Source organism: Pectinophora gossypiella, chromosome 3, assembly GCF_024362695.1.
Source record: "Pectinophora gossypiella chromosome 3, ilPecGoss1.1, whole genome shotgun sequence".
In the NCBI taxonomy this organism is placed as follows: Eukaryota; Metazoa; Arthropoda; class Insecta; order Lepidoptera; family Gelechiidae; genus Pectinophora; species Pectinophora gossypiella.
Genome location: NC_065406.1, coordinates 5,733,023 through 5,759,662, shown reverse-complemented (window position 1 = coordinate 5,759,662; position 26,640 = coordinate 5,733,023). Strand labels below are relative to the sequence as shown.

Genomic DNA, 26,640 nt, shown 5'->3' with positions numbered 1-26,640 from the left:
AATCGAAACACTTCCGTTTTCATTGTTTCTGTCCGAATTTAACACAAAAAAGAATTCATGCGATGAAAAAAAATACATAAATGTATAGCTGGCAGTTTGGCCATTACAGTAATAAGCGAAAATTCAAAATTCAAAATTAGAATTTCATTTGTTTATCTTATAAACGAAATGAATCACTGTTTTGAGACAAATGTGTGTTTAGGGTTGGAGTACATTTAGCGTTTAAAAACTAAAAATTGGCGCCTATCCTTAAACTTTTTGTTTTTTATTTCAATACTGTGACTTTGGGACGTCTGAAAAAAGGTTTTTTTTCTAAAACGTATGGATACTTCGCCCACAGAAGCCGCCCAAGTTGTGGCATTGCTGGATTCTGGCCTTAGTCAGCGTGTTGTGGCTGCAAGACTGCATCTAAGCCTGTCATCTGTTCATAGAGTCTATAAACGTTATCGGGAGACTGGTTTGTTCACGCGCCGTTCAGGATCTGGCAGGAATCGGGTCACTTCTGAGCGAGATGATCGATTTATTGTAACAACTTCTTTAAGAAATCGACGCCTTAACGCTTTTCAACTGCAGCAGCGGCTTCGTGTTGTACGAAGGGTGGCTGTAAGTGACTCTACAATTAGAAGAAGGTTGAAGGATCGTGGACTGGTACCGCATAAGCCAGCAAATGGGCCGAAATTAACTGCAGACCATCGAAGAGCGCGCCTTAACTTTGCACGTGAGCACCTAAATTGGTCATACCTACAGTGGAGCAAAGTTCTCTTTTCTGATGAGTGTAAAATTATGCTGTATGGTAACGACGGAAGGAACAAGGTCTACAGAAGAGACGGAGAACGCTATGCACAATGCTGCATTGAAGAAAAGGTCAGCTATGGTGGCGGTTCGTGGACGGTTTGGGGAGGAATCAGCGCCGACGGTAAGACAGAGCTTGCTTTCGTGTCTGGGCCACGTCTGCCTGCACTAAACTGTCATCGGTACGTCGAAGAGAGTCTCGAGCCTCATGTGATGCCCTATGCACATTTTATTGGCAACGGCTTCATATTCATGCACAACAATGCTAGGGCTCACACCGCGGGCGTCGTACGAGATTATCTTAACGAAGTCGATATCTCTATTATGGAATGGCCAGCAAGAAGCCCGGACATGAATCCCATTGAACATCTGTGGGATGAATTAAAGAGACGAATTCGAGCAAGAGATCCTGCCCCAGAAACACTTAGCCAGCTGCAAGATGCAATCCAAGAGGAATGGGACAATATACCACAGCATGTGATCGTGACTCTCATCCGATCGATGAAGAACCGTATGGAAGCAGTAATTAGAGCTCGGGGAGGGAATACAAGTTATTAAATAAACGTTTTTTAGCTTTTTTTTTTCATTTACGTGTGTTGTTTTATCCATTTCCTTTATACTCCATACGGAATAAAAATGACTCATTTAACAAAATACGAAACCTATGAAAAATTCATTTAAATTTAGAACATTAACATTAAGATTTGATAAGCTCATATTACTCACTATTAAACGACATTTAACATTTATTCCTAAATGTACACATTTTTCTGATAATCCTGTCGCGACGACTCTTTTACACTTGTGTATATCTATCTATAATTATGTATATAATCAAAGAATTATGAATCTATTGTAGGGATGTGAATGCACACATACTAGACTGACGTCGCGAATACCAGTCAGTATGTGTAGATAGGATGTAACTCTTACTCACTCATAGGTTCCTATGTCAGTGATCAGATCCTCAATATGGCTTTCCTTACACCTTTCCTTTCACCTCATGGATACGGATTACTTCTCCATCTGTAAGTTTAAGAAACATAAATGAACTACTGTTTGGTGATACAACTACCACCTACTTGGTGACACATCACCCTGCAGAATGTAAGTTTATCTCTCTTAATGACTCTGGCTGAACACCAGCGTATGTGATCTTATTAGTTACTCTTAGGTATTACTTTATGTCAGTTAATTGCCCTCTTATACATGACCCTTTCAATGGTGTGCTTATCAGCACTTAGCCGAGTAAGACTTATTCATTAGTGTGCATGCCAGCACTTGGGTGGCCAAGAAGGCCCTATTCATCAGTGTGCCCGCCAGCACTTGGGTGGCCAAGAAAGCCTCTTATAACAGTGTGCACGCCAGCACTTAGGTGGTCAAGGAAGACCTCTTCAACGGTGTGCACGCCAGCACTTAGGTGGCCAAGAAAGCCTCTTATAACAGTGTGCACGCCAGCACTTAGGTGGTCAAGGAAGACCTCTTCAACGGTGTGCACGCCAGCACTTACATGGCCAAGAAAGCCTCTCATAACAGTGTGCACGCCAGCACTTACATGGCCAAGAAAGCCTCTCATAACAGTGTGCACGCCAGCACTTACATGGCCAAGAAAGCCTCTCATAACAGTGTGCACGCCAGCACTTACATGGCCAAGAAAGCCTCTCATAACAGTGTGCACGCCAGCACTTACATGGCCAAGAAAGCCTCTCATAACAGTGTGCACGCCAGCACTTACGTGGCCAAGAAAGCCTCTCATAACAGTGTGCACGCCAGCACTTACATGGCCAAGAAAGCCTCTCATAACAGTGTGCACGCCAGCACTTACGTGGCCAAGAAAGCCTCTCATAACAGTGTGCACGCCAGCACTTACGTGGCCAAGAAAGCCTCTCATAACAGTGTGCACGCCAGCACTAACGTGGCCAAGAAAGCCTCTCATAACAGTGTGCACGCCAGCACTTACATGGCCAAGAAAGCCTCTCATAACAGTGTGCACGCCAGCACTAACGTGGCCAAGAAAGCCTCTCATAACAGTGCACCATACTCTTAGATGCAACCTGGCCAGGAAATACTTCTTCGATTGCGGGCTACTCATTTGGACAACGGTAGCCAAGGAAGGCTTCTACAATTGCAAGCTATGCATACAGACAACGTCTTTAATTGTGGGCGTTACTTATTGATACCCCTAAAGTGTACTCATCTATCTTTACAAGTCGCATTGCCGGCCGGCCATTTTAAACACAAGTTATTAAACAGAATTTGGCATCATCGTTAGTAAAATTATAGTCAGAATAATAAAAGGGAGTTATATCACCACTACGTAGCTTTGGTAACAGCATCAGCGGGACTTTCTGCACTTTTTCACTCATATAAAAGTTAAACTCATTTTAACTACTTTCTTAGAAAACTAGCTTGTCACGACAAGATTTAAGACATAGACAAGATTCACTTACTGATAGAAAAATTAGCGGGCTTCCGTTTCGGTGTTGCTACTTGTGACATTCCATATTTAGAATCGTGACTCATCGTCACGACACTCCCGACGAACGAAGAATTTGAGGGACATCGTGACGGCGACAACCAGCCTTCGTCACGACACTCCCGACGAACGAAGAATTTTAGGGACATCGTGACGGCGTCAACCAGCCTTCGTCACGACACTCCCGACGAACGAAGAACTTGTCATAGTAGGGCGACCAAGTTGGCCGTCCGTTCCCTTATCTTTTCCAGGGCTCTCGTGGCAGCGGCACGCACCGGTCTAGACTCATTATCATTCTCTTGTTCATTAACATCATTTTCTGATTCATTAACAACTTCAGTAATATCATTATCTGGTTCACTGACAACTTCAGTAACCCCATCAATTATTCGTTTAGTGCTGTCTCTTACAGTTTCCATTTCTATATCATTATCTTTATTTTGTATATTAGTAATTACCTCTTTAGGTATGTCTATAGGCCTTGAATCATTCACAGAACCAACTATTCTTGTTCTCTTTAGAGTTTGACCAATATTTTCAGAACTATTCTCAATATTCTCATTATCAAAATCCTCAACTTCAAGCGGATACAACTGAGTGATTGATCTCGTATATATCTTGTTTCCAACTTTAACATTAGCTACTCTACAAAATCCATCTTTGCTTGTAGTAAGTGAGACTATTCTACCCACTTTCCAATCTTCTCTATTTTTTGTATCTCCTTTTATCTGTACTACCTGTCCTTCTTTAGGTATTAACTGAGACTTAATTCTTGGCTCCTTTAATGAATTTTGAAATCTTTCCCGAAGACTAGAAAGATATCGGTTCATAAACATGTCTTTAAACTCATCTAGAATTACTAAAGCTCTTTTCCAGCCTTGAATCAAATCTTGTTTCGTTGTTGTGCCTTCAATAAGAATATCTTTAGCACTTATTGTCTCTGTCCTGATACATTTACCCATCATCAAAAAATCAGCTGGTTTCAGTATATGCACCATTTCTGAATCGACACAGGTAAGTGGTCTTGTATTTAAAATAGCTTCAATTTCTTTAATAACTGTATTGATTTCACTGTCATTTAACAAATGTTTATGCAATGTTCTCTTCATACAATGTTTTACTAGACTCACTAGTCTCTCATAAAAACCACCAAACCATGGTGATAACTGTGGTATAAATTTCCATGTAATTTTATTCTCTTTACAGTATGGATTGGTTAGAAGCTCTGATATAAGTTTGAATTGTGAAGCATTGTCTGAAATCATCAAACCAGGAGTCCCTCTTGTAGAAATCATTCGTCTTAGAGCAAGTAGCCCTTCTTTAGCAGATAAATCTTGTACCATTTCTAGATGTATAGCTCTTACAGCTAAACAAGTGAATAAACAAATCCACCTCTTGGAAACTCCATTTTCAGTCTTTACTAATATTGGTCCTAAATAATCAAGTGCAGTAAATGTAAAAGGTGAACTATAGTTCACTCTTTCAGCAGGAAGTGCAGGAGTAGGCGGAAGTTTGAATGGACCGCCTCCATGCTTGATACAGCTCGAACACTGTCTTATAATCTTTTGAACTTGAGCTTTACCCTGTGGTATCCAGTACAACTTCCGAATTAAACTCAATGTATGATTGGCTCCAACATGGTAGTTGTCTTCATGTATTCTCTTTATTAAACTATTTGTGAAGTCACAGTTCTTGGGCAATAAAATTGGGTATTTCATGTCAAACGACCATTCAGTATTTTCAAATCTTCCTTTGCTTCTTAACAAACCATCATCATCTTTAAATAATCGTAGATTACGACTTAAAGCAGTTTCTTTCATACTAACCTCATCAGGAAAATAAGTTTTTTGTATTCTTTTCATTTCTTCTATTTCTTTTGACTTACTATCGTGTTTACTAGTTTTACTTTCTTCTTTATTATTTAATGACTTTGTAACTTCATGAACATTCTTTGCCATTTTCATTTACTATACATACTACAGCTGCATAAGCCTTCGTTGATGCATCTGTGAAACAATGTAACTGATTTTCTTTACTTTCAAAGTCCTTTGTATAATATCTGGGTATTTCTTCCTGTTCAGTTTCTAAATTATTATATATGTTTCTCCATTCTTCAAATAATTCTTTTGATAACTTTGAATCCCATTTAATTTTGCTTTTCCACAGATCTTGCATGAACAATTTTGGTGACAACAACGATGGTGCAACAAATCCACATGGATCGTAAGTAGAAGCAATTGTCCTTAAGACTCCTCGTTTAGTAGTTTGTAAGTCAACATTGTTTGGTCTCAATTGAATTGTATCTTTGTTTGTATTCCAGTCTAAGCCGAGAACCTCGACAACTTCTTTGTCAAGTACATCTGGTATCTTCTCTTTAAATTCTTTCGAGTTCGAACTCCACTCTCTTAGATTCATAGATATCTTCTCAAATTCCCTTTTTAAATTGTTGTATAATGTAATCGCTTGTAATGTCGTCTTTGTCCCAGTAACCAAATTGTCTACATATATGTCGCCAGAAACTTGCTGTACAGCCTTATTAGCCGACTGCATTAAATGGTACTTGATAGTAGCGTTTAACAAGAATGGACTAGATATGACCCCAAACGGTACTCGACAAAAGCGAAGGTGTATAATATTGTCATCAGTAGCTGCTTTTGTTATATCTTTGAGCCATAGAAATCTAGTAACATCTTTACTGTCATCTTGAAGTCCAATTTGTAAAAATGCCTTTTCAACGTCTGCTGTTATTGCTGTTTTATGAGATCTGAATCTTATCAATAATCCTGTTAAATCTTCTAGTAATACTGGTCCAGCTCGAAGACATTCATTGAGACTAACTCCTTGTTTCAGTTTTGCTGACGCATCATATACAATACGAACAGCTTTTCCAGGTGTCTTTACTCCATGATGTGGCAGGTAATGTATGGTATGTATACTGTGATCTATTTCATCAGAGGGAACAGCTTCAATGATTCCATCTTCAAGTTGGTTTCTAATTGTCTCATCATATAACTTCAATGTGTCTTTATCCATTCGTCTTAATAAATTGATTAATCTTCCTGTCACTAGTCCAAGATTAGTAGGTAGATTTGAAACATTATTATTCCATGGCCAGCATACAAAATATCTCTTGTCCTTGTATTTTGTGTTATCATTAAAGTTCTTCATAGCTTCTTCCTCTTTAGTAGTGTTGGGAGAGTCAGTAATTCCAATACATTCAAGGTCCCATAAGTTCTTCAGGTGCATGTTGTCTAAAGGTAAGTCCGGTTTATTCAATTTTGTTTCTTTATTCGACTGAAAGTAAGTAATAACTGATAAATTATCTATAGGTTTCTTTTCTGTTTTCCCTGTCAACATCCATCCAAATTTAGAATCCACTAAAAATAAGTTCTCACTTATCCGTTTCTTTGTTGTGTCTATAACCGTGAAATAATATTCATTGCCGATGAGGATGTCCACTTGGTCACCAAGTGAACCATCGTCTGCCAAGATGCATTCATTCTTCCAATGATAAAGTTCTTCTCCAGGATAACTAACATGCTGTGCAATGGTTAGTACAACATTGGTATACAGTACGACTTCCTCGTTAGTTCTGGTAAGTATATTTAATTTCACTAATGGACTATCATATTCCAATGGTTGATCAGTTCCGAAGGTGAAGACGGAAAGATGGTGTTCTTCTATTACAGCTAAATTCAATTCAGTAGCAATCCTCTTTGTTACATATGAACGCTGACTGCCAGAGTCCATAAGGATCCGACAATTCACTTTGTCACATTTATTTTCATTTAATACAGTAACTACTGCTGTCTGTAACACCGTTGTAGAATTTCCAGATTTGACTGAAGTATTTGTATGCAATGTTTTCACTTTCACAGAATCACAAACTTTTGGACATAAAGCTCTGTTATGCCTTCCTCCACAATGTATACATTTTTTATTTATTTTACATGTCTTACTCCAATGACCTTGAACAAAGCAATAAAAGCATCGGCCCTTTAATTTAATTTGTCTGTCCTTAATAGTTCTTACAGTCTTACATTGATCATTGTAATGTGCTCCTGAGCAGAAAATACAATTTAATCTTAGTTTTTTCATGTTTATATCTTTCTCATATGAATTTTCAAATTTTCTTTTATTAGGAAGCATTCTATTATTATTGTAATTATTATTCTTGTAGTTAGGAGCAAATCTCATTTTCATTTTCCAATCCTGATGTTTATCCTTTAAATTCTTAAAACGTTCTTGGATCTTAAACCTTCTTGAACCGCTTGACCGTTTATGTTGGTTCACACTATCTGTACTGTGGAATGTCTCAACCGTGTAATGTCTAATTTCCTTTTGACTTTTCTCTTGAGCAATTCTATTAGCATCCTCTCTTGCTGAAATAATAATCTCTAATTGTTTTCTCATATCTTCAATAGAATCTGTCTTTAACAACATCTTTAACTCATACACTATCTCTTCAGGAAACTTTTCAATAATAATAAACCGCAGATGGTTATGGTTAGTATTCTCACCAAGTGAATTTAAAACTCGTAGATGCCGCTCTACTTCATTAAGAGTTCTCCGACAATCTTCAGCAGTCATGTCCGCAGCCTTAATTTTATATAAGGCAGCATAGTGAGCATCAATTATATAATGTTCCTTACCATATCGTTCCTTAAGAATCGATACAGCAATCTCATAGTTTCTATTTGTAGTTTCTAATCCTTCAACAGCTCTCTTCGCATCTCCAGATAATGAAGCCTTCAAGTACAATAATTTGTCCACGTCCGGTAAGTGTCTACTATGAATATTTGATGTGAAATGGTCCCAGAACTGTTGCCATTGCAACACATCACCACTAAATTCAGGTAAGTTCAATTTTGGTAATTCACTATAAGTAGCTTTATTTGACCGTTCACTTCGGTCTTCACGCAAATCTTTTAACTTTATGGTCAACTCTATGAGAATTTCCTCGGAATTTAATTGAATAGCACTAAATATTGAGATGTCATCAGCAGATGGTTCGATACTCAATCGAAAATAATTGTTTAATTCAGTTGAAAAACGAGAATGAAGATTTTCCAATTTCTTGGTAGCAATTTCTGCTTGCTGTTTGTCAATATCACTTATTTCTTTTGTAAGAATGTTTCGCACTGTTTCGTAACAATCTCGATATGATTTATTATATCTTGGAGTCTAGAAATTAGCAATGACTCCATCATTCGTAAGTAGACCGGTATAAGCCAACAAGATTCTTAGCTGAAAATATTTACACACAGTAAGTATTCAAACGTCAAACATTTAGATTTTCTCTAATCGTAATCAGGTAAGTATTCTATTATTGCTCTTTACGACAAGTACATTCATAAACTTATAATTCTTTTAGCTAGAAAATTCAAAATATAATGGCGTCGGTCCACAACAGAGAAAACTCGACAAAAATAATTATCGTAAGTACGTATGTATGTACCGACTATATTCCATCATAAAACAAGCTCATTACTTGCGTTTACAATGTAAAACAACTTCAATATCACTCATGAAAACTGATTATACGATATTTAGATACACAAACTTACTGCATCAGCCATGATTACAATCTCACAGTTTATCTTACGAAAATCTCGAAATATAACGATATCTCAACAAATTCTTTTACTCACCAAGTAAATCCAATCACAAACTATGAAGCTATTCACTATTTAACTCTTATCACAAGGTATTTTATTTAAAATAAGAACTTTTCAACCTCTCTTATGTCAAACTTTTCTGAAGAAAACGAGCAAAGTAATGTTGCCAACATCACGTTGAAATATTCCTCTCTCGTGAATATACCTTAAAAAATATTATGTTGATTTCTTAACTCTCCATTAATAGCGTATACCATTAAATAATACACACAATTTTTTCTTCTTATTTATACGTAATTCAATTTACAACAACCAAGAATTTCATACAAAATTATGAACTTCAACTTAGTATTATTTACCCACTCGTAAATATTTTACCCACTATCGGGATCATTTTATTAAATAGCAATACTAAGGTTCTTTCTCTCTCGTTCTCGCGAAACAGAAATAGTATTTCCGGTGTATTTTCTTTACACACCAATAATCATAAATTCACGTCATTTGGGAACACAAATAAATGTAAACAACATTATAAATCATAAAATCATTTTCTATAATGTATTTCAACACAAACAAACACAATATCTCGTAAATAAAACATCATTTGATCATAACTTGTTTCGCCGCTTTCTACCACAATGGCGTCGTTTCATTCATCAAATTTTCGTATAATTTTTCTACAACAGAACTCTTTTACGTACCTTTTCTGTCAGACAGCACATATTTAACCAAAATATGAATCTTCGTAATCATTCTAGAATGTCATCGTGTCTAGAATTATGGATTCACATCAGATTTCTTTTCATTTTCGTTCGTAATAACCACGAATATAGACCAGTGCCGCCATCTAGTGCCCTTTTACAGTATTACTATCAGATGACCAATTTTGAACATTTATTCATTTTCATCATAAAACTTGTCTTATATGCCTTTACAACTCTTGTCATGTATATTATTTTCTACTCATTTTATTTAGGTAGCTTACAGCCTCATTTACACATGGATATTCTTATTTATAACCAAGCAAATGCCAATTATAATGCTAACACATATGAATTGTAAACATCATCATATCAGAATAAATAAAGGAGAAGGAAAGCCACATTTACCACTCTTAGATCTGACTGACATTAATATCCCAGCATCTCCATGTCGCGACGACTCTTTTACACTTGTGTATATCTATCTATAATTATGTATATAATCAAAGAATTATGAATCTATTGTAGGGATGTGAATGCACACATACTAGACTGACGTCGCGAATACCAGTCAGTATGTGTAGATAGGATGTAACTCTTACTCACTCATAGGTTCCTATGTCAGTGATCAGATCCTCAATATGGCTTTCCTTACACCTTTCCTTTCACCTCATGGATACGGATTACTTCTCCATCTGTAAGTTTAAGAAACATAAATGAACTACTGTTTGGTGATACAACTACCACCTACTTGGTGACACATCACCCTGCAGAATGTAAGTTTATCTCTCTTAATGACTCTGGCTGAACACCAGCGTATGTGATCTTATTAGTTACTCTTAGGTATTACTTTATGTCAGTTAATTGCCCTCTTATACATGACCCTTTCAATGGTGTGCTTATCAGCACTTAGCCGAGTAAGACTTATTCATTAGTGTGCATGCCAGCACTTGGGTGGCCAAGAAGGCCCTATTCATCAGTGTGCCCGCCAGCACTTGGGTGGCCAAGAAAGCCTCTTATAACAGTGTGCACGCCAGCACTTAGGTGGTCAAGGAAGACCTCTTCAACGGTGTGCACGCCAGCACTTAGGTGGCCAAGAAAGCCTCTTATAACAGTGTGCACGCCAGCACTTAGGTGGTCAAGGAAGACCTCTTCAACGGTGTGCACGCCAGCACTTACATGGCCAAGAAAGCCTCTCATAACAGTGTGCACGCCAGCACTTACATGGCCAAGAAAGCCTCTCATAACAGTGTGCACGCCAGCACTTACATGGCCAAGAAAGCCTCTCATAACAGTGTGCACGCCAGCACTTACATGGCCAAGAAAGCCTCTCATAACAGTGTGCACGCCAGCACTTACATGGCCAAGAAAGCCTCTCATAACAGTGTGCACGCCAGCACTTACGTGGCCAAGAAAGCCTCTCATAACAGTGTGCACGCCAGCACTTACATGGCCAAGAAAGCCTCTCATAACAGTGTGCACGCCAGCACTTACGTGGCCAAGAAAGCCTCTCATAACAGTGTGCACGCCAGCACTTACGTGGCCAAGAAAGCCTCTCATAACAGTGTGCACGCCAGCACTAACGTGGCCAAGAAAGCCTCTCATAACAGTGTGCACGCCAGCACTTACATGGCCAAGAAAGCCTCTCATAACAGTGTGCACGCCAGCACTAACGTGGCCAAGAAAGCCTCTCATAACAGTGCACCATACTCTTAGATGCAACCTGGCCAGGAAATACTTCTTCGATTGCGGGCTACTCATTTGGACAACGGTAGCCAAGGAAGGCTTCTACAATTGCAAGCTATGCATACAGACAACGTCTTTAATTGTGGGCGTTACTTATTGATACCCCTAAAGTGTACTCATCTATCTTTACAAGTCGCATTGCCGGCCGGCCATTTTAAACACAAGTTATTAAACAGAATTTGGCATCATCGTTAGTAAAATTATAGTCAGAATAATAAAAGGGAGTTATATCACCACTACGTAGCTTTGGTAACAGCATCAGCGGGACTTTCTGCACTTTTTCACTCATATAAAAGATAAACTCATTTTAACTACTTTCTTAGAAAACTAGCTTGTCACGACAAGATTTAAGACATAGACAAGATTCACTTACTGATAGAAAAATTAGCGGGCTTCCGTTTCGGTGTTGCTACTTGTGACATTCCATATTTAGAATCGTGACTCATCGTCACGACAAATCCTGACAAAACGTAAACTTGCAAGGTGTTTCGATTTTTTTGATGAGAAGTGTATTATACATCATTAAAAAATATGGCGCCTCTTGACAAAATCAAGACAAAATTCCGTCAAAATTCGTTTCATGCAGATTACACGGCGTGACTCGATCACACATTAGTTTCCAAGTCGGGAATTGGACGGGAAAAAGATGAATTTGGCATTTAATAGTTTTTGATTAAACTGAACCCTTGAGCAAAGGCAATATATATATAATAAGTTAATTCTGACTATAGGGCCCGGTTAGTCCACTTGATAAGGAAAGATACAAAGATAACTTTTCGTTTTTCGTAGGTGTAAAGTGTTTTGTTTTACGCAACATAATATAACAAATAATTTATTGCACAAAACAGGAAAAAACAAAAGATAAATAGAATGAGTACAACGAATGAGGACCTCCAAAATGGCAATACTGGCGATGGCAATACTTACGAATAAATTGGGAGGTTATGTAATTGTCTACGTGACTGTATCAACAACAAATGTATGACATAGGTTATAATGACTTTTTGACATATTTCTATAAAGAGAATCAGGTCCAAATTATGATGGTAGGGAGCACTATTTCATACGAGTTTATTGACATTAGTTACAAACTGAAGTATGCAAGCGTTCCCTAGATAATAGGTATTTTGAAAACGTTAAGCCAGCGGGATCAAAGAACTGCCTTTATAACTTTGGAACCATTGAAGTACTAATTTCGGTATTTTGCAGGGGGTGAGTACTATTTCGGTACTATTTTTTGGCGTTTAAATCAAAGCGAAAGACCTTGTCGTTAACTCTCGCTAAATTTCGCTCACCGTCAAGCTAGCAAGTGCAATAAAACATGGCTATAAATCCAGAACCGTGATGGTACTAATTTTTTTACAACAGGTACTATTTTTTTCAATAAGAGTACTATTTTTTGGTATGTTCAAATTATTTTTTCGTGCCCATTTTTTTTTTTGAGGCCGCTAACTTGACGCACACAATTTATTCGGGGTTCGAAGCAGGAGTATGCTCCGAAGGTAGGGGCTTAGATTTGATCATTCATCGTCACCACTTTACATCATTTCACTAATCATCACCAAGAAAAAAATACGTAATACTTCACTGTATGGGCATAGTTCCCTTTGCTTTGCCCTTCGGGGAAAACTAAAAAAAAAATGGTATGGAAAAGACTTTCTAAACGGAAACTTTAATGGTTTTTTGGCGGGAAACGGGAACGGGACAGTTGCTTTCTTCATTGAATAATCTAAATAATTAATACGAAGTGGTGTTTTGTGGTTAATGATCGCATTAAGTTAGTCGGAAGACATTCGCGAGTGTTATTATATCGGAGTATTCAATAAACAAAGTGTATCTGCCTATTTTCGCTTCGTGCCAGGAAGCCGCTTCATAACTCAAAAGTTTATGCGGACTTTTGAGTTAATTCGTCTGGGGTTCGGAGTAGGAGTCTACTCCGAGGGTGGGGGCTTAGGTTTCATCATCATCATCTTTCATCAATCATCAAGAAAAAAAATACGTAAAACATGGCTGTATGGGCATAGTTCCCTTTGCCCGACCCTTCGGGGAAAACCAAAACAAAAAAAAAAAAAAAAAGGAAACTTCAATGTCAATGTCCTGAAGGCTTTTTGGCGGGAGGCGGGAACGGGACGGTTGCTTTCTTCATTGAATAATCTAAATAATTAATACGAAGTGGTGTTTTGTGGTTAATGATCGCATTAAGTTAGTCGGAAGACATTCGCGAGTGTTATTATATTGGAGTATTCAATAAACAAAGTGTATCTGCCTATTTTCGCTTCGTGTCAGGAAGCCGCTTCATAACTCAAAAGTTTATGCGGACTTTTGAGTTAATTCGTTTGGGGTTCGGAGTAGGAGTCTACTCCGAGGGTGGGGGCTTAGGTTTCATCATCATCACCTTTCATCATTTCATTAATCATCAAGAAAAAAAATACGTCAGACATGGCTGTATGGGCATAGTTCCCTTTGCCTTACCCTTCGGGGAAAACCAAACCAATGTCCTGAACTTGAATGTGACAAAACCAAAACAACCGGGAAATAAAATATTTTCATTCAAGCTTTTTCCGAAAAAGTATTTGTTTTTCTACGCGTTCAAGGCATCACGCGGTAGGTACCTAATAAGCGATGCATAGCTGCAACGGCAATACCCCTTTTAAACTAGAATCAGGAATTCAATTACTTGCAAGATTACGAAGAAAACCAGATATTCAAAAGTTTTACCCGGTTTTATTTGAAGATGGACCAAAACATGGAGAAGTTATTGAGATATATGGCAACAATAACGTATTTTGCCTTATCACAGATATAATGTTGGAAGCGTTGATACCCTCAAGTCTTGGTGGTGTGGAAGCTGAAGTTCTTCTTATTAATACTGAATGTAGTTTGAACATTGATATAATACTTTTCATTCTAAAACAGAAGCTATTGACCCGTGTTGCTAATAACTCGGAACTAGTGAGGATTACTGAGAAGGAATTAGACAAATTAGCGTATGATACATTATCACATTTACATGTTATGGAAATATACAGCATCACAACATTATATGCAAGCCTACATGAACTTGACAGAGTACTAGTGGAAAACCCAAATATTTCACTTGTCATGTTTGACACACTATCAGCATTTTATTGGTCAGAGCAAGGATTTCAATTAATAAAGATGGACACATATTTAAAAAATTTACTCAAAATGATTCAAAAAATCACAAAAGACTACAAAATAACAATTTTATATTCAAGACCTGAGTATTTCCGTTCATCTAAAGACATTATTGAAAATCTTGAAGCATGTGTTGAGCAACCAACACTGGAAAGACTTAATTATCAAATACAGATGTTACCTAATGAAGATGGATCCTATATGGTCAATGTAAGAACATCTGCAAAGTTCTTCAAAAAATATTTCAATATAATTCAAGATCAGATTAAATGGCTATAAGTTTTAATGAACTAATAGGTAAGTTATGTTTATTGATGTGTGGAATATGCATTTTATTTTGATTAGATTTTGATTACAATTTAAGAAAATAATGGTTGATGTGATTAGTGGTTTTATTTCTTATTTGCCTACATTTACAAACATGCACTTTTAATGGTGAAGAGTAGATAAAAAAACATGCTACCTATATCATAAAAGAGATCACAATATTTAAAATTAGAGATTGTAAAGATTCATTGATTTACACTTAAGATCTAATAATACCTAGTAATAAAAACTAATACTAATAAACATCTTACAAGTTTATTACATCATTAAGTAAATCACATACATAAATGCAGCAAAACCATGACTGAAAAAATTAAGATTTTCCCACTTACTTATGGTGTGAAAGTATGAATACCCAGACTCCTGCACTGAAAATGAGGCTTCAAACATCACTCCTAAATATGCAAGATGCATTACAGTGATAAGTGAAAATAATGCATTAACAAATACAGCCAAAAAACTATTCTTTTTATGTTTGTGGTCACACTGCTTGACACAAAGATTGGCTAAGCAACAAACTTCTAATGCTGATGCTACTTTACAGCGGAGGTTATACTCAACATATGAGAATGTTCCTATACTGAGAAGAACTGCTGAGAACTGAAAATTCAACCCATGCAGTAAAGATGAAACTGCATAAGTTACAAATATGGCTGTAAACTGTCCAAAAGGTTGACAAGTTTTAAAAACATAATTTTTTAACCATTGGTGCATTGGTATATTCCAGTAGATCACCACCTGTACAAGAGATCTTGGTAATTCTATGAAAAAAGGTTTAGTTACTTGAAGCTCAGAATGGCAGTCATTAGTTAATCCAAATCCAGCACTGATCATTGATACAATCGACATACTAGACACAAAATAATGAGACATTCTGAAGGCTTGGGCGTCACGGTATGCTACTAACCATTTTGTCATTTCATCATCAATATACCATGGCACTATGCAATTAGACAAAACTAAGAAAATCATTGATATGAATAGGTTCACTATGATAATTTTGATCCATCTCTTTGATAAGAATTTAACATCAAGGTATTGGTTATAGGTATGAAAAGATATCCATGGACCTAACACACAGTTTGCTGGGCAGAGCACATAGCCTCCAAACTCCACTGGATTGAGCATCTGTTTGAACAACCCCCTGTCAAGTTCAATAGCTATCGAAATAATTTTCATGGCTGCTATCATTTGTACACCTCTTATTTGCTGCCACATTTTAGGATTTATTATATACAATTCACAGGACAACAAGAAACCAATCACAGTGATGCACATTAGAAATCCCCTCCATTTTTTTGTAATGTGTGAAAGTAAAACTGTAAGTACATATGAACCAGTAGTAAGAGTGATAATCCATGCAAAGGCTGGTCCAATGCTAAAGTATAAAAGGAAGCCACCAATTACTAAAGAGAGGCTGTGGCGCACATTGTGAGGTAGGCTTACGCATTGTATAATAAATCTTAGTAAAAGGTTAGCTATTATCAAGTCCTTTGCAAATCGCAATCCTTCGTACAATGTTGGTTCAGCACATAGACTGATATATGTCCACATATTTTCATTGTAGTCATGATACTCCTCTTCTTCATCCATAGTTACTCAGCGGTCTTCATAGCAAACAACAATGCCGCATTCACTGCAGGGTGGAAGGTTTTGCAAAAAGTATTTTAGTGTATCATAATATTTCTCTTGTATTGAATGTAGCTCACGGATGTCTTGTAGTTTTATTATAAATATTAATTCTCAAAATAGCGAGGCGAGCTGTAAAGGAAGTCGTTTTATTAGTTTTAGCCACAGAGTTTTAGCTTCGCTAGTTCGCTCGCCGCCCGGTCTTTCTTTTCTAGTGTTGTCGATAGTAACAAAGAATATCGATAGTTTAATCGATAATATTGCTAGCTGTCGATGCTATCGAAGCTCACAGAAAAATAACTATATATTATAATCCAGAACAATCGATAGTTTTGTCTCCGTGAGCTTTGGTATATAGTATTGCACTTCATCGTTGTTGTTGTTATATTCAGTTTTCGATCTGTGGATTGGATTGGATCTTTTTTAGATGTAATCTATCGATAGTTCGACAACTTGTCGACAACAATACTAATCTCTGTTGTTGTTGTTTAAATTCGCTTTATATAAGGCAGGCAAAGATCTGAGGACCATACAGCCTTGACTTTACTTTGACTTTGGCTTTTTTTTTTCGATATTTTTGGTCTGCATTCGCGGCACGGGATTGCTACTGCGCGGTAAGACGTCCTGCCGCTGTTTTTGTATGTAGCAAAGATACCTTTGAAATAATGCCCAACCAAACCATTCTATGAATGCGACGTTGAATAAGCCTCCAACAACAGTGTCACCTTTATGCTTGCGGTACCGCAGTACTATTCCTTATTCTATGTCACATGGCATCGTATATATCTTAGGCGAAATGCAAGAAACCCGTAAACCACAGACTAATAAGAGATACCGTGGTATAAGAACACCAACGGGCTTAGCACCGTAAGCGTGCGACTTTTAATAAAATAAATAAAAAATAAAATAAAAAGCATTTATTTCAGGCGATGCCCATAAAAAGTTACACACAGACAACATAATTACATTACACACCGACAAAAAAAAACCCTCGACTCTTTCTCTTTTTCTCGCCTCGACATACGTCACCCGTCACTCTCTTACAGTACAAAGACAGATGATCACTGTCGCGGCGAGAAAGAGTCGCGTGCTTACGGTGCTAAGCGCGCAGGTATGCTCAAAAGTGACAGCTAACATTTCAAGGTTACCCCAGCTGACGTCATCCCGTTCCGGGTTGCCATTTCATAAAAAATAAATTACCCACGAATAATGTTTTTACTTTGCAAGACAATTTTGAACTTTCAGTAAAAGATTTACTTACAGTTTTAGGACAAGTAATGATAACTAAATACATTAGTCAGTAATTCACTTAATTTTCAATAATAAAAATTACGTCCTTGGAATGTTGGAGATACCAATTTAATGGTAACACAAGCAATGGTGACCGATATAAGGAAAAAGACGAAGGTCAAAGACATAACAGAACACATAAGAAAAATCAAATGGCGTTGGACTGGACATATGATGCGAGAAAAAATTGAGAAATGGACAAAAGACGTAACCGAGTGGTACCCCAGATACGGAACAAGAAAGAGAGGAAGACCAATTAAGAGATGGGAAGAAGAGATAAAAAATACAGCAGGAAATATGTGGAGAAGGCTGGCGAGAGACAGGGATAAGTGGAAAGTGCAATAAATGATATGATTATGATTATGATTATGAAAGAGCTGGAGGAGGCCTTTGTCAAAAGACAAATGGACGAAGAGCATAATTAAACACATCTTTATTTCTTTTTTAATATTATGTATAAGCTAAAAAATAAAAAAATTGTTACAATAAGTCCATAATAAAGGCTATATCTATCTACACTTCTCATCAAAAAAATCGAAACACTTCCGTTTTCATTGTTTCTGTCCGAATTTAACACAAAAAAGAATTCATACGATGAAAAAAAATACATAAATGTATAGCTGGCAGTTTGGCCATTACAGTAATAAGCGAAAATTCTAAATTCAAAATTAGAATTTCATTTGTTTATCTTATAAACGAAATGAATCACTGGTTTGAGATAAATGTGTGTTTAGGGTTGGAGTACATTTAGCGTTTAAAAACTAAAAATTGGCGCCTATCCTTAAACTTTTTGTTTTTTATTTCAATACTGTGACTTTGGGACGTCTGAAAAAAGGTTTTTTTTCTAAAACGTATGGATACTTCGCCCACAGAAGCCGCCCAAGTTGTGGCATTGCTGGATTCTGGCCTTAGTCAGCGTGTTGTGGCTGCAAGACTGCATCTAAGCCTGTCATCTGTTCATAGAGTCTATAAACGTTATCGGGAGACTGGTTTGTTCACGCGCAGTTCAGGATCTGGCAGGAATCGGGTCACTTCTGAGCGAGATGATCGATTTATTGTAACAACTTCTTTAAGAAATCGACGCCTTAACGCTTTTCAACTGCAGCAGCGGCTTCGTGTTGTACGAAGGGTGGCTGTAAGTGACTCTACAATTAGAAGAAGGTTGAAGGATCGTGGACTGCTACCGCATAAGCCAGCAAATGGGCCGAAATTAACTGCAGACCATCGAAGAGCGCGCCTTAACTTTGCACGTGAGCACCTAAATTGGTCATACCTACAGAACCGCCACCATAGCTGACCTTTTCTTCAATGCAGCATTGTGCATAGCGTTCTCCGTCTCTTCTGTAGACCTTGTTCCTTCCGTCGTTACCATACAGCATAATTTTACACTCATCAGAAAAGAGAACTTTGCTCCACTGTAGGTATGACCAATTTAGGTGCTCACGTGCAAAGTTAAGGCGCGCTCTTCGATGGTCTGCAGTTAATTTCGGCCCATTTGCTGGCTTATGCGGTACCAGTCCACGATCCTTCAACCTTCTTCTAATTGTAGAGTCACTTACAGCCACCCTTCGTACAACACGAAGCCGCTGCTGCAGTTGAAAAGCGTTAAGGCGTCGATTTCTTAAAGAAGTTGTTACAATAAATCGATCATCTCGCTCAGAAGTGACCCGATTCCTGCCAGATCCTGAACGGCGCGTGAACAAACCAGTCTCCCGATAACGTTTATAGACTCTATGAACAGATGACAGGCTTAGATGCAGTCTTGCAGCCACAACACGCTGACTAAGGCCAGAATCCAGCAATGCCACAACTTGGGCGGCTTCTGTGGGCGAAGTATCCATACGTTTTAGAAAAAAAACCTTTTTTCAGACGTCCCAAAGTCACAGTATTGAAATAAAAAACAAAAAGTTTAAGGATAGGCGCCAATTTTTAGTTTTTAAACGCTAAATGTACTCCAACCCTAAACACACATTTGTCTCAAACCAGTGATTCATTTCGTTTATAAGATAAACAAATGAAATTCTAATTTTGAATTTAGAATTTTCGCTTATTACTGTAATGGCCAAACTGCCAGCTATACATTTATGTATTTTTTTTCATCGTATGAATTCTTTTTTGTGTTAAATTCGGACAGAAACAATGAAAACGGAAGTGTTTCGATTTTTTTGATGAGAAGTGTATATCTATCTATCAAGCAATGGCGGCTTGTCATAGAATTGAGCATTGATTGAGCATACCTACGTTTTCTTATACCATGAAAGATACTACGTAGGTTGACGTAGGTACTTTAATATTTCAATAACCGTTTGAGCTGTAGTAATGTAATTTGCGGATCTCATTAGTGTTTGAGCTGTAAATACATACACCAAATTGTATGGGTTTACCTTGAATAGTTTTCGAGTTATAAAGGGGTCAAAGGGGCCGCGCGTCTCGATAATTGACGAGTTAACCTTCTTAATAAACTTTCAGCGTCGCTTTCAGATATATATCATAATGGAATTTGATATTTCACCGCTCGTGGAGAGCCTTCAACATTATAAGTACTGTTCATTGCACTGCATCCACGCCTTGTCCTGCACACTTTATATCTGCACGAGTCCCCATACACTCTTTTTATGTTCTGCACATATCCACTATTTCAAATAACTAATAGTATTTTACTAATTAGCTTGGATAATTTTGTGTATGTTTTTTTAGGATGACATTGATGGTGAAAACCTTTTTGGTGAAGAACTCGCCCGTGAGTTGGGAAATGACTCGGGGAGCGAGGTTGACGGGGAAGAGTTAAGCTAAGAGGAGCTTCAGGAAATTCTTCAAGAGATCAATGTGGAGCAGGCTGAAGAAGTAAATGAAACTCCCAACATGCCTGAATTTACCTGGGAGGAAGACTTCTAGTCGTACCGTGGGCAGAGAGTTCACTGAAGCAGTTGGTCCGGAAATTGATGGGACAAGTCCAGTGGACTTGTTCCTTCAAATTTGGCACCAACCAATAATGGAGGTCATCGTTAATCAAACAAATCATTACGCTTGGACTACTATCTCTGCTTTGTGTGAAACTGAAACAGGCATCTCTGCTCGGTCGCGGCTCAATGAGTGGGTAGAGACCTCAGTGGCGGAGATCTATCGCCTAATGGCTGTATTTATTTTAATGGCTATATGTTACAGGGCCCGTATTACGTACGAATACTGGTTTACGGCGGCCATACTAGAAATGCCTGGCTTCAGAAAACTGATGTCCATAGACAGGTTTTGGATTTTGATCTTAAAGATCAAAAATTATCAATGCATCTTTTAGAAAGTAAAAGACGTCTGGAATGGTACATTAAAGTGTTCAGGAGACTCTTCAACGTTTCTGTTTTAAATGCGTATGTAATACACAGTAAGAACATTGGTCAAAGAAAACTTACATACCGAAAATTTTGGTATCAACTGGCCGAAGAACTATGCCAAAGATTTGGCGTTGACGTTGTGCCTAGTAATCCTGGTAACATAAACCAACTAAATGTACCTCTGGGTCATTACCCAGATTACAGGGAGGTTCCCGAGGCAGAAGGTGCTAATAACAAAAAAAATAAATTAACAACGTTGTGTTCCATGCACTGCACGGATAGTTCAAAAAACAAGTAATGTAGTTTGCTCGGTGTGTAATGTTTATCTTTGTGTGCCATACCACAAATTTCAAAATATCTTATTTTGTACTATTTCAGACCTCTTTTGTTTGTTTTAGAAATTAGACCGAAAGTGGGCCGCAACCTTTACTGTTTTATGTTTTTATTTTAGTGATTTTATTAGGTAATTCCCAACAAACAAAATGCCCTTATACCTTATTATTACCTTATAATGGTACTATACAAGAAAAGATAACAATAAAGCAACTATAAGTATAAGGGTGGTATAAGGATATTGTCCTTATAATTTGTACTCAAACGCACCCTTATTAGTGATAATACGGCTCGTATAAGAATAATATTTTGGTCATATAAACCATGATTTATATAAGAACAGTTTTTGTTAGTTGGGCTTACTATATTTACTTGTTGTGTTTTTTTATTATCTATGAATAAATGATTTAACATGTAGGTATCTATCCGTCCATCTAAAGTGATATCTAAATAATAAAAAAAATAATTACCTATTCAGACTTATTTCATTTTCACACCTTACCTGAACAAAAATGACAGCGTTTTACCAAACAATAAAACGCTTATTAAATAACTTACCATACATATTCGAAACCTCTTTATTTATGAGAGTGGCAACACTGTCTTCTTACTGATTGGTCGGCGGCGTATGTACCTGTCCTTTTCTATCATATTTCTATCTCTTTCACTTCTCCCACCAGGCAGGCACTTCTAGGGTTGAAGTGTACTTTGTCTCATTGCGATACATAAATAATATTATCTACAAGTACCTACATATTGTAAAACATAAAAATTTTGTGCATGTTTTACTATTGTGTATGTAAGTAAATACACTTTTATTACAGTGAGTACTTGTGTTTAGTTTATATCACCAGGCAGGTGAAGAAACTTTAGGTTTCGAATATGTATGGTACCGCTACATATTCGAAACCTCTTTATTTATGACAGCTGTCTGTTATCGCCTGGTGGAATCGCCAATGTGATAAGATAAGAAGTATCTGTCATGGAGTGAAAGTAGTGATGCATAATGCTTTCATGTAAACTCAAGGTGTAATAAGAATTGGTAGTGAGATCTGCATACTTCTTAATGTTTTAGCTTGGTTTTAGCGTATGAGCTAGTGATTAACTGAAAATTTATGGGTGTGTAACAAAGACCAAACTTGGTGTGTAAGTAATTTATAGGATGCCTGTATTTCAAGGAAACGAATACGTCAAGAAAGTAATTAGGATAATGCAAACTACCTATTGACTATGTGGGAGTTGGTAAGTAAAAACATTTTAGTGTGTGTTGAACAAATATATTTGAAGAACAAAAATAAAATATTTTTATACTGAATGTTTAATCGTTTTTATTATTATTTATCATCCTTATCTTTATTGTTTATTATACATAATCAGACACACATAGTAATATTGTAAATTAAACTGCACGCATAAAATTATAATTAATAATGAATAATGGAGTAGGTACCTTATACTTTTTTATACCGGTTTGAAAAGTTGTGACAATGAGGAAGTCTCGTTACTAGTTCTTATTTCTCGCCTATAGAATTTTGAAAATGTAGTTTGAGATCTCCAATTTCCTCTGCTTAGGATGTCGTCTAACGGGAAGTTGAGCATCCAGTTCTTTGACGCAACAGCTGATCTGCAGCTTCCAGGAGAAGCTTTGATTCCTGCGTTTTTTAAAAGTGATTTTACCCAATTTGCAATAACCGTCCGTGATGCAGTTTTAGGGTTTCCACGTGTTGTAAGGAAAAGATTATAAATATTGCTTCTAGATCTCCGGTCTCTTGATAGCGCGATGAGTAGTTTAATCCAAAATATAGGGTTCAGTGCGTCGTTGCTCGGGTTATTAAGTAATTTCCATCCGGATTGTTGGTAGTTATGAGCGTCGGTTTTGGAGCCAAACAATGGCCAAAAAGTAATGTAATCGTCAGACATATAAAAATGATCTGGGTGGATGCTAAGTAGAGTGAGGTCGTGGACTCTGCGACCTGAGCACAACAGTAATAAACATGCCGTTTTTTGCGAACATTCATATAAGTCAGGAGTTCTGTTAAAATTTCTGCACAGCCATGATGACATATCGTTTACGTCCCATATAGGTGGTCGCATCAATTTAGGCTTTTGCGAGCCGATAGATTTAATAATGCGGGTTACAAGAGGATGTGTGCTGAGCTTTTCTTGATTAGGATGGCACAACGTGGATACTACCGACCTATGAAACAAAACTGTATTGTACGCAAAGTTGTTTTTCTGGTGTAAGTCTGCTAGGAATCTAGCGAGGTCAGAGCCACTTGGATGATGAGGGTTTACCGAATATTCAGCAGCCCAGTCGTACCAACGTCGCCATGCCGCTTTATATGATTTTTTCGTAGAGTTTCGCCAGCTACTTTGCAATAAGTTGAGCTGTTCGGGTGTCCATTCCCTCAAAATTACCTCCCACCCCCACATCTCCATATTTCTAACGTTAGTTCGTTTACTTTTGGTGGAGGCAGACCTGTTGCTGTGTCTATCAACACAGTTTGGAGGTGGTGTATGGTGAAAGGAGCCGTTATTGCTCTCCTTTTCAGATCGGGGTGCCAAAACGCTTTTTCCCAGCGAGGTGTTATTATCAAGTAGGTTCCCGTCGATCTGTTTAGATGTGCAAGGACTTTTGGAATCAAAAACGGTGGTGGAAATACCCAAGCAAGGGTGTAATTCCAGTCCTGAGTGAAGGCATCTATGAATATTGCCTCTTTGTCCGTCATCTCTCGTGATACATAGGTTGGCACAACGTGAGCTTGTCGAGACGCAAAAAGGTCTATTTGTGGTACCCCCCATTTTTGAAATATCTTCTCCGTGAATTCTGGTAGGAGGTGCCACTCCGGATGAGGAGCTCCTCGTGAGAGTCGGTCTGCTTCTGCATTGTATCTCCCTGGTAGATGGTGTAGATTTAAGTGGATGTTGAAACATTGTAGCAATTGGAATATCTGGTAGGTTAGCTTCATTAGCGGTTTTGATTTTATCCCCCCCTGGTTCTTGAGATAAGCTAAAACTGTTGTGTTGTCCGATTGCAGTGAAACAGTCGTGTTCGCTAGGTAGTGAACGTGGTCTTTTATGACGTTCAGAATGGCCATCATTTCCTTTTGATTTGAATGTAGTAATTTTTCTGTTGTCTTCCACTTCCCACTTAGTCGTGTGTTGTCTAGTTGAGCTCCCCAGCCCGAGCTCGAGGCGTCTGTTGAGATGTAGTGGCTCACGGCTGGAGTGTGTAATGGAGACTGGGTAGTATGAAAGTGCATCCACCATATTATCTCTGACAGTACTTCGCTTGGAACTGTATATTGTTTGTAAGGGTCTTTGTTTAATAAGCTGTTGGTAAACAACAGAAGATTTCGAAAGTAGAGACGACCGTATGGTACTGTTATGCTTGCGAAGTTTAATATTCCTGTAAGGCTCTGTGCTTCTTTCAGGCATAAAGTTCTTTTCACTAGAGTTCGACATAATCGATCCCTTATAGTTATGAGCTTTTCTGTCGGTAAGTACTTCGTGTTTTGGAACGGGTCCCAAACTATACCGAGAAACTCGATAGTTGTTTGTGGTGTTAGAATAGACTTCTTGAAATTTATTTGCCATCCCAGTAACTGTAGCATTTCTATCGTGTATTGTGTCTGAATTTCTAGTATTTCTTTGTTTTGGTGGGCTAGGAGAAAATCGTCGAGATAAATTATGACGCGTATGCCCTTTTCTCTGAGTTTCTGACCAATCCAGTTTGTAATAGTTGCGAATACTTTGGGGGCTGTGGCTAATCCGAAAGGGAGACAAGTTATTTGTAGTAATTCTCCGTTGAAAACTAATCTTAAAAACCTTCGATGACTTTGAGCTACTGGTAGATGAAAGTAGGCATTTGATAAGTCTATTTTGGTAAGCCAGTCGTTTGGTTGTAGAAATGATGGGACTTTCTGTTGATTGATTAGCCTGAACCGACTTATGTGAACATATTCGTTCAGTTGTTTTAAATTGAATATTGGCCGAGTCGTACCGTCGGGTTTGGGACGGAGGAACATGCTCGACAGAAAACTTGGAGATATCTGTGCCGTTTCCAATACATTTGTCTCCTTTAAAGTTTTTATTTGAGTCACCATATCGGGCGAAAATGGGACTGTTATATTTTTGCGTGTAGGAATAACAAGTGGTGGTTTCAAAAGGAACGGGATGCGATAACCTACCTTGATCATTTTTAGAATTACAACTGGAGCGCCCATATTTTCCCAATGTTGATAGTGGGAATGTAACCGACCGGCAAGGAACGGCGAGTCACACGTCTACGCGTCTACGAGGTACACGTCTGTTTGTACCTCTGCGAGAAGGTCCTGTTTTGTTGTTATTTCTATTAGTGTTTTCTTGGCCAGGTCTAGCCCGCGAGGGCGAAAAGTTTGTCCGTGCATGTGAGCTCGTGGGGTAGTGTTGTCAGTAACTGCTAGGTGATTAAACCTGTCATAGGGTTTTATTTCATCGTTACATTCTAGGTTAGTGAAACCGGGGGCAGAACAAAAACGTTTTTGGGCATCTGAATAACGAACCTCGGACCAGTCTTGTAAACAAAAATGTTGAACTGATTTAAGTCGTTCTAACCGTAATGGGTCAGTTTTAGGCATAGATGGTTCTTTGATTGTAGTGTTAACCTCAAGAGAAAAATCTTGTGTCGCCTCTGGAGGCAGATTATTGGCCTGCGGAATGTTGGGTTCCGGCAGGCTATTATTGATTTGCGGGTTGTCAGATTCTATTGGGGTGTTAAGCTGTAATATATTGTTGGACTCTCCCTCTTCAAAAAGTTCGCCACTCGCATTTAGGGATATAGCGTCATGATCGTAATTTTCGACATTATTTTCATCGTTATCATGTTCAGATGAAATATTGTTCTGCATCATGGTTTGTAAAAAACTTTGAATATGACTTACTTGCGTTGCTAGATTATTAATTACATTCGGGTCAAAATAACGCGGGCGTTTGTCGGTTTCATTTGAGTCGACAGCTTTACGCTTACTGCCTGTAGGCGTTATTGATGGAGAATGCTCCATTGAAGCGTGTTTATTGAATAAAAAAATAAATAATAATAATAAGGAACAGGTATCGAACGATAATAACCGTTATTTATGCAAATTAGAAATGGTATAAATGTTCACTTACCACGACCACTCGGTTCGAAGAACAAATCGCCAATGAATGAGACAAAGTACACTTCAACCCTAGAAGTGCCTGCCTGGTGGGAGAAGTGA

At 37.8% G+C, this 26,640-nt stretch overlaps 3 protein-coding genes across 4 annotated transcripts in view; all 3 read right to left on the bottom strand.

The window, feature by feature from the left end:
• The window catches only part of LOC126381925 (uncharacterized), a 54,651-nt gene extending 46,021 nt beyond the window's left edge, over positions 1-8,630 (bottom strand). Inside the window, exons 1-2 of one of the 2 annotated variants that reach the window (XM_050031498.1) lie at positions 3,243-8,630; positions 1,730-1,818 (exon numbers count right to left, since the gene is read on the bottom strand). In XM_050031498.1, the coding sequence (XP_049887455.1) occupies positions 5,207-7,858 (2,652 nt within the window). In that variant the 5' untranslated portion in view covers positions 7,859-8,630 and the 3' untranslated portion in view covers positions 1,730-1,818; positions 3,243-5,206. Of the gene's footprint in view, positions 1-1,577; positions 1,819-3,242 lie in introns of those variants that run through there. The other variant, XM_050031496.1, reaches the window with a different exon arrangement.
• On the bottom strand, positions 3,472-4,986 carry LOC126382272 (uncharacterized). Its single transcript, XM_050032085.1, has one exon. It carries the CDS (start codon positions 4,984-4,986, stop codon positions 3,472-3,474), a length of 1,515 nt encoding a protein of 504 aa, XP_049888042.1.
• Positions 8,631-14,497: 5,867 nt separating the features above from the next.
• Positions 14,498-16,810, bottom strand: LOC126381926 (protein-serine O-palmitoleoyltransferase porcupine). Its single transcript, XM_050031499.1, has one exon. The coding sequence runs from the start codon at positions 16,410-16,412 to the stop codon at positions 15,078-15,080; it is 1,335 nt and encodes a 444-aa protein (XP_049887456.1). The 5' UTR covers positions 16,413-16,810; the 3' UTR covers positions 14,498-15,077.
• Positions 16,811-26,640: the final 9,830 nt, after the last annotated feature.

Bases quoted from the DNA above. Each gene is read 5' to 3' on its own strand.
- LOC126381926 (XM_050031499.1), bottom strand. From the start codon at position 16,412: ATGGATGAAGAAGAGGAGTATCATGACTACAATGAAAATATGTGGACA.
- LOC126382272 (XM_050032085.1), bottom strand. From the start codon at position 4,986: ATGAAATACCCAATTTTATTGCCCAAGAACTGTGACTTCACAAATAGT.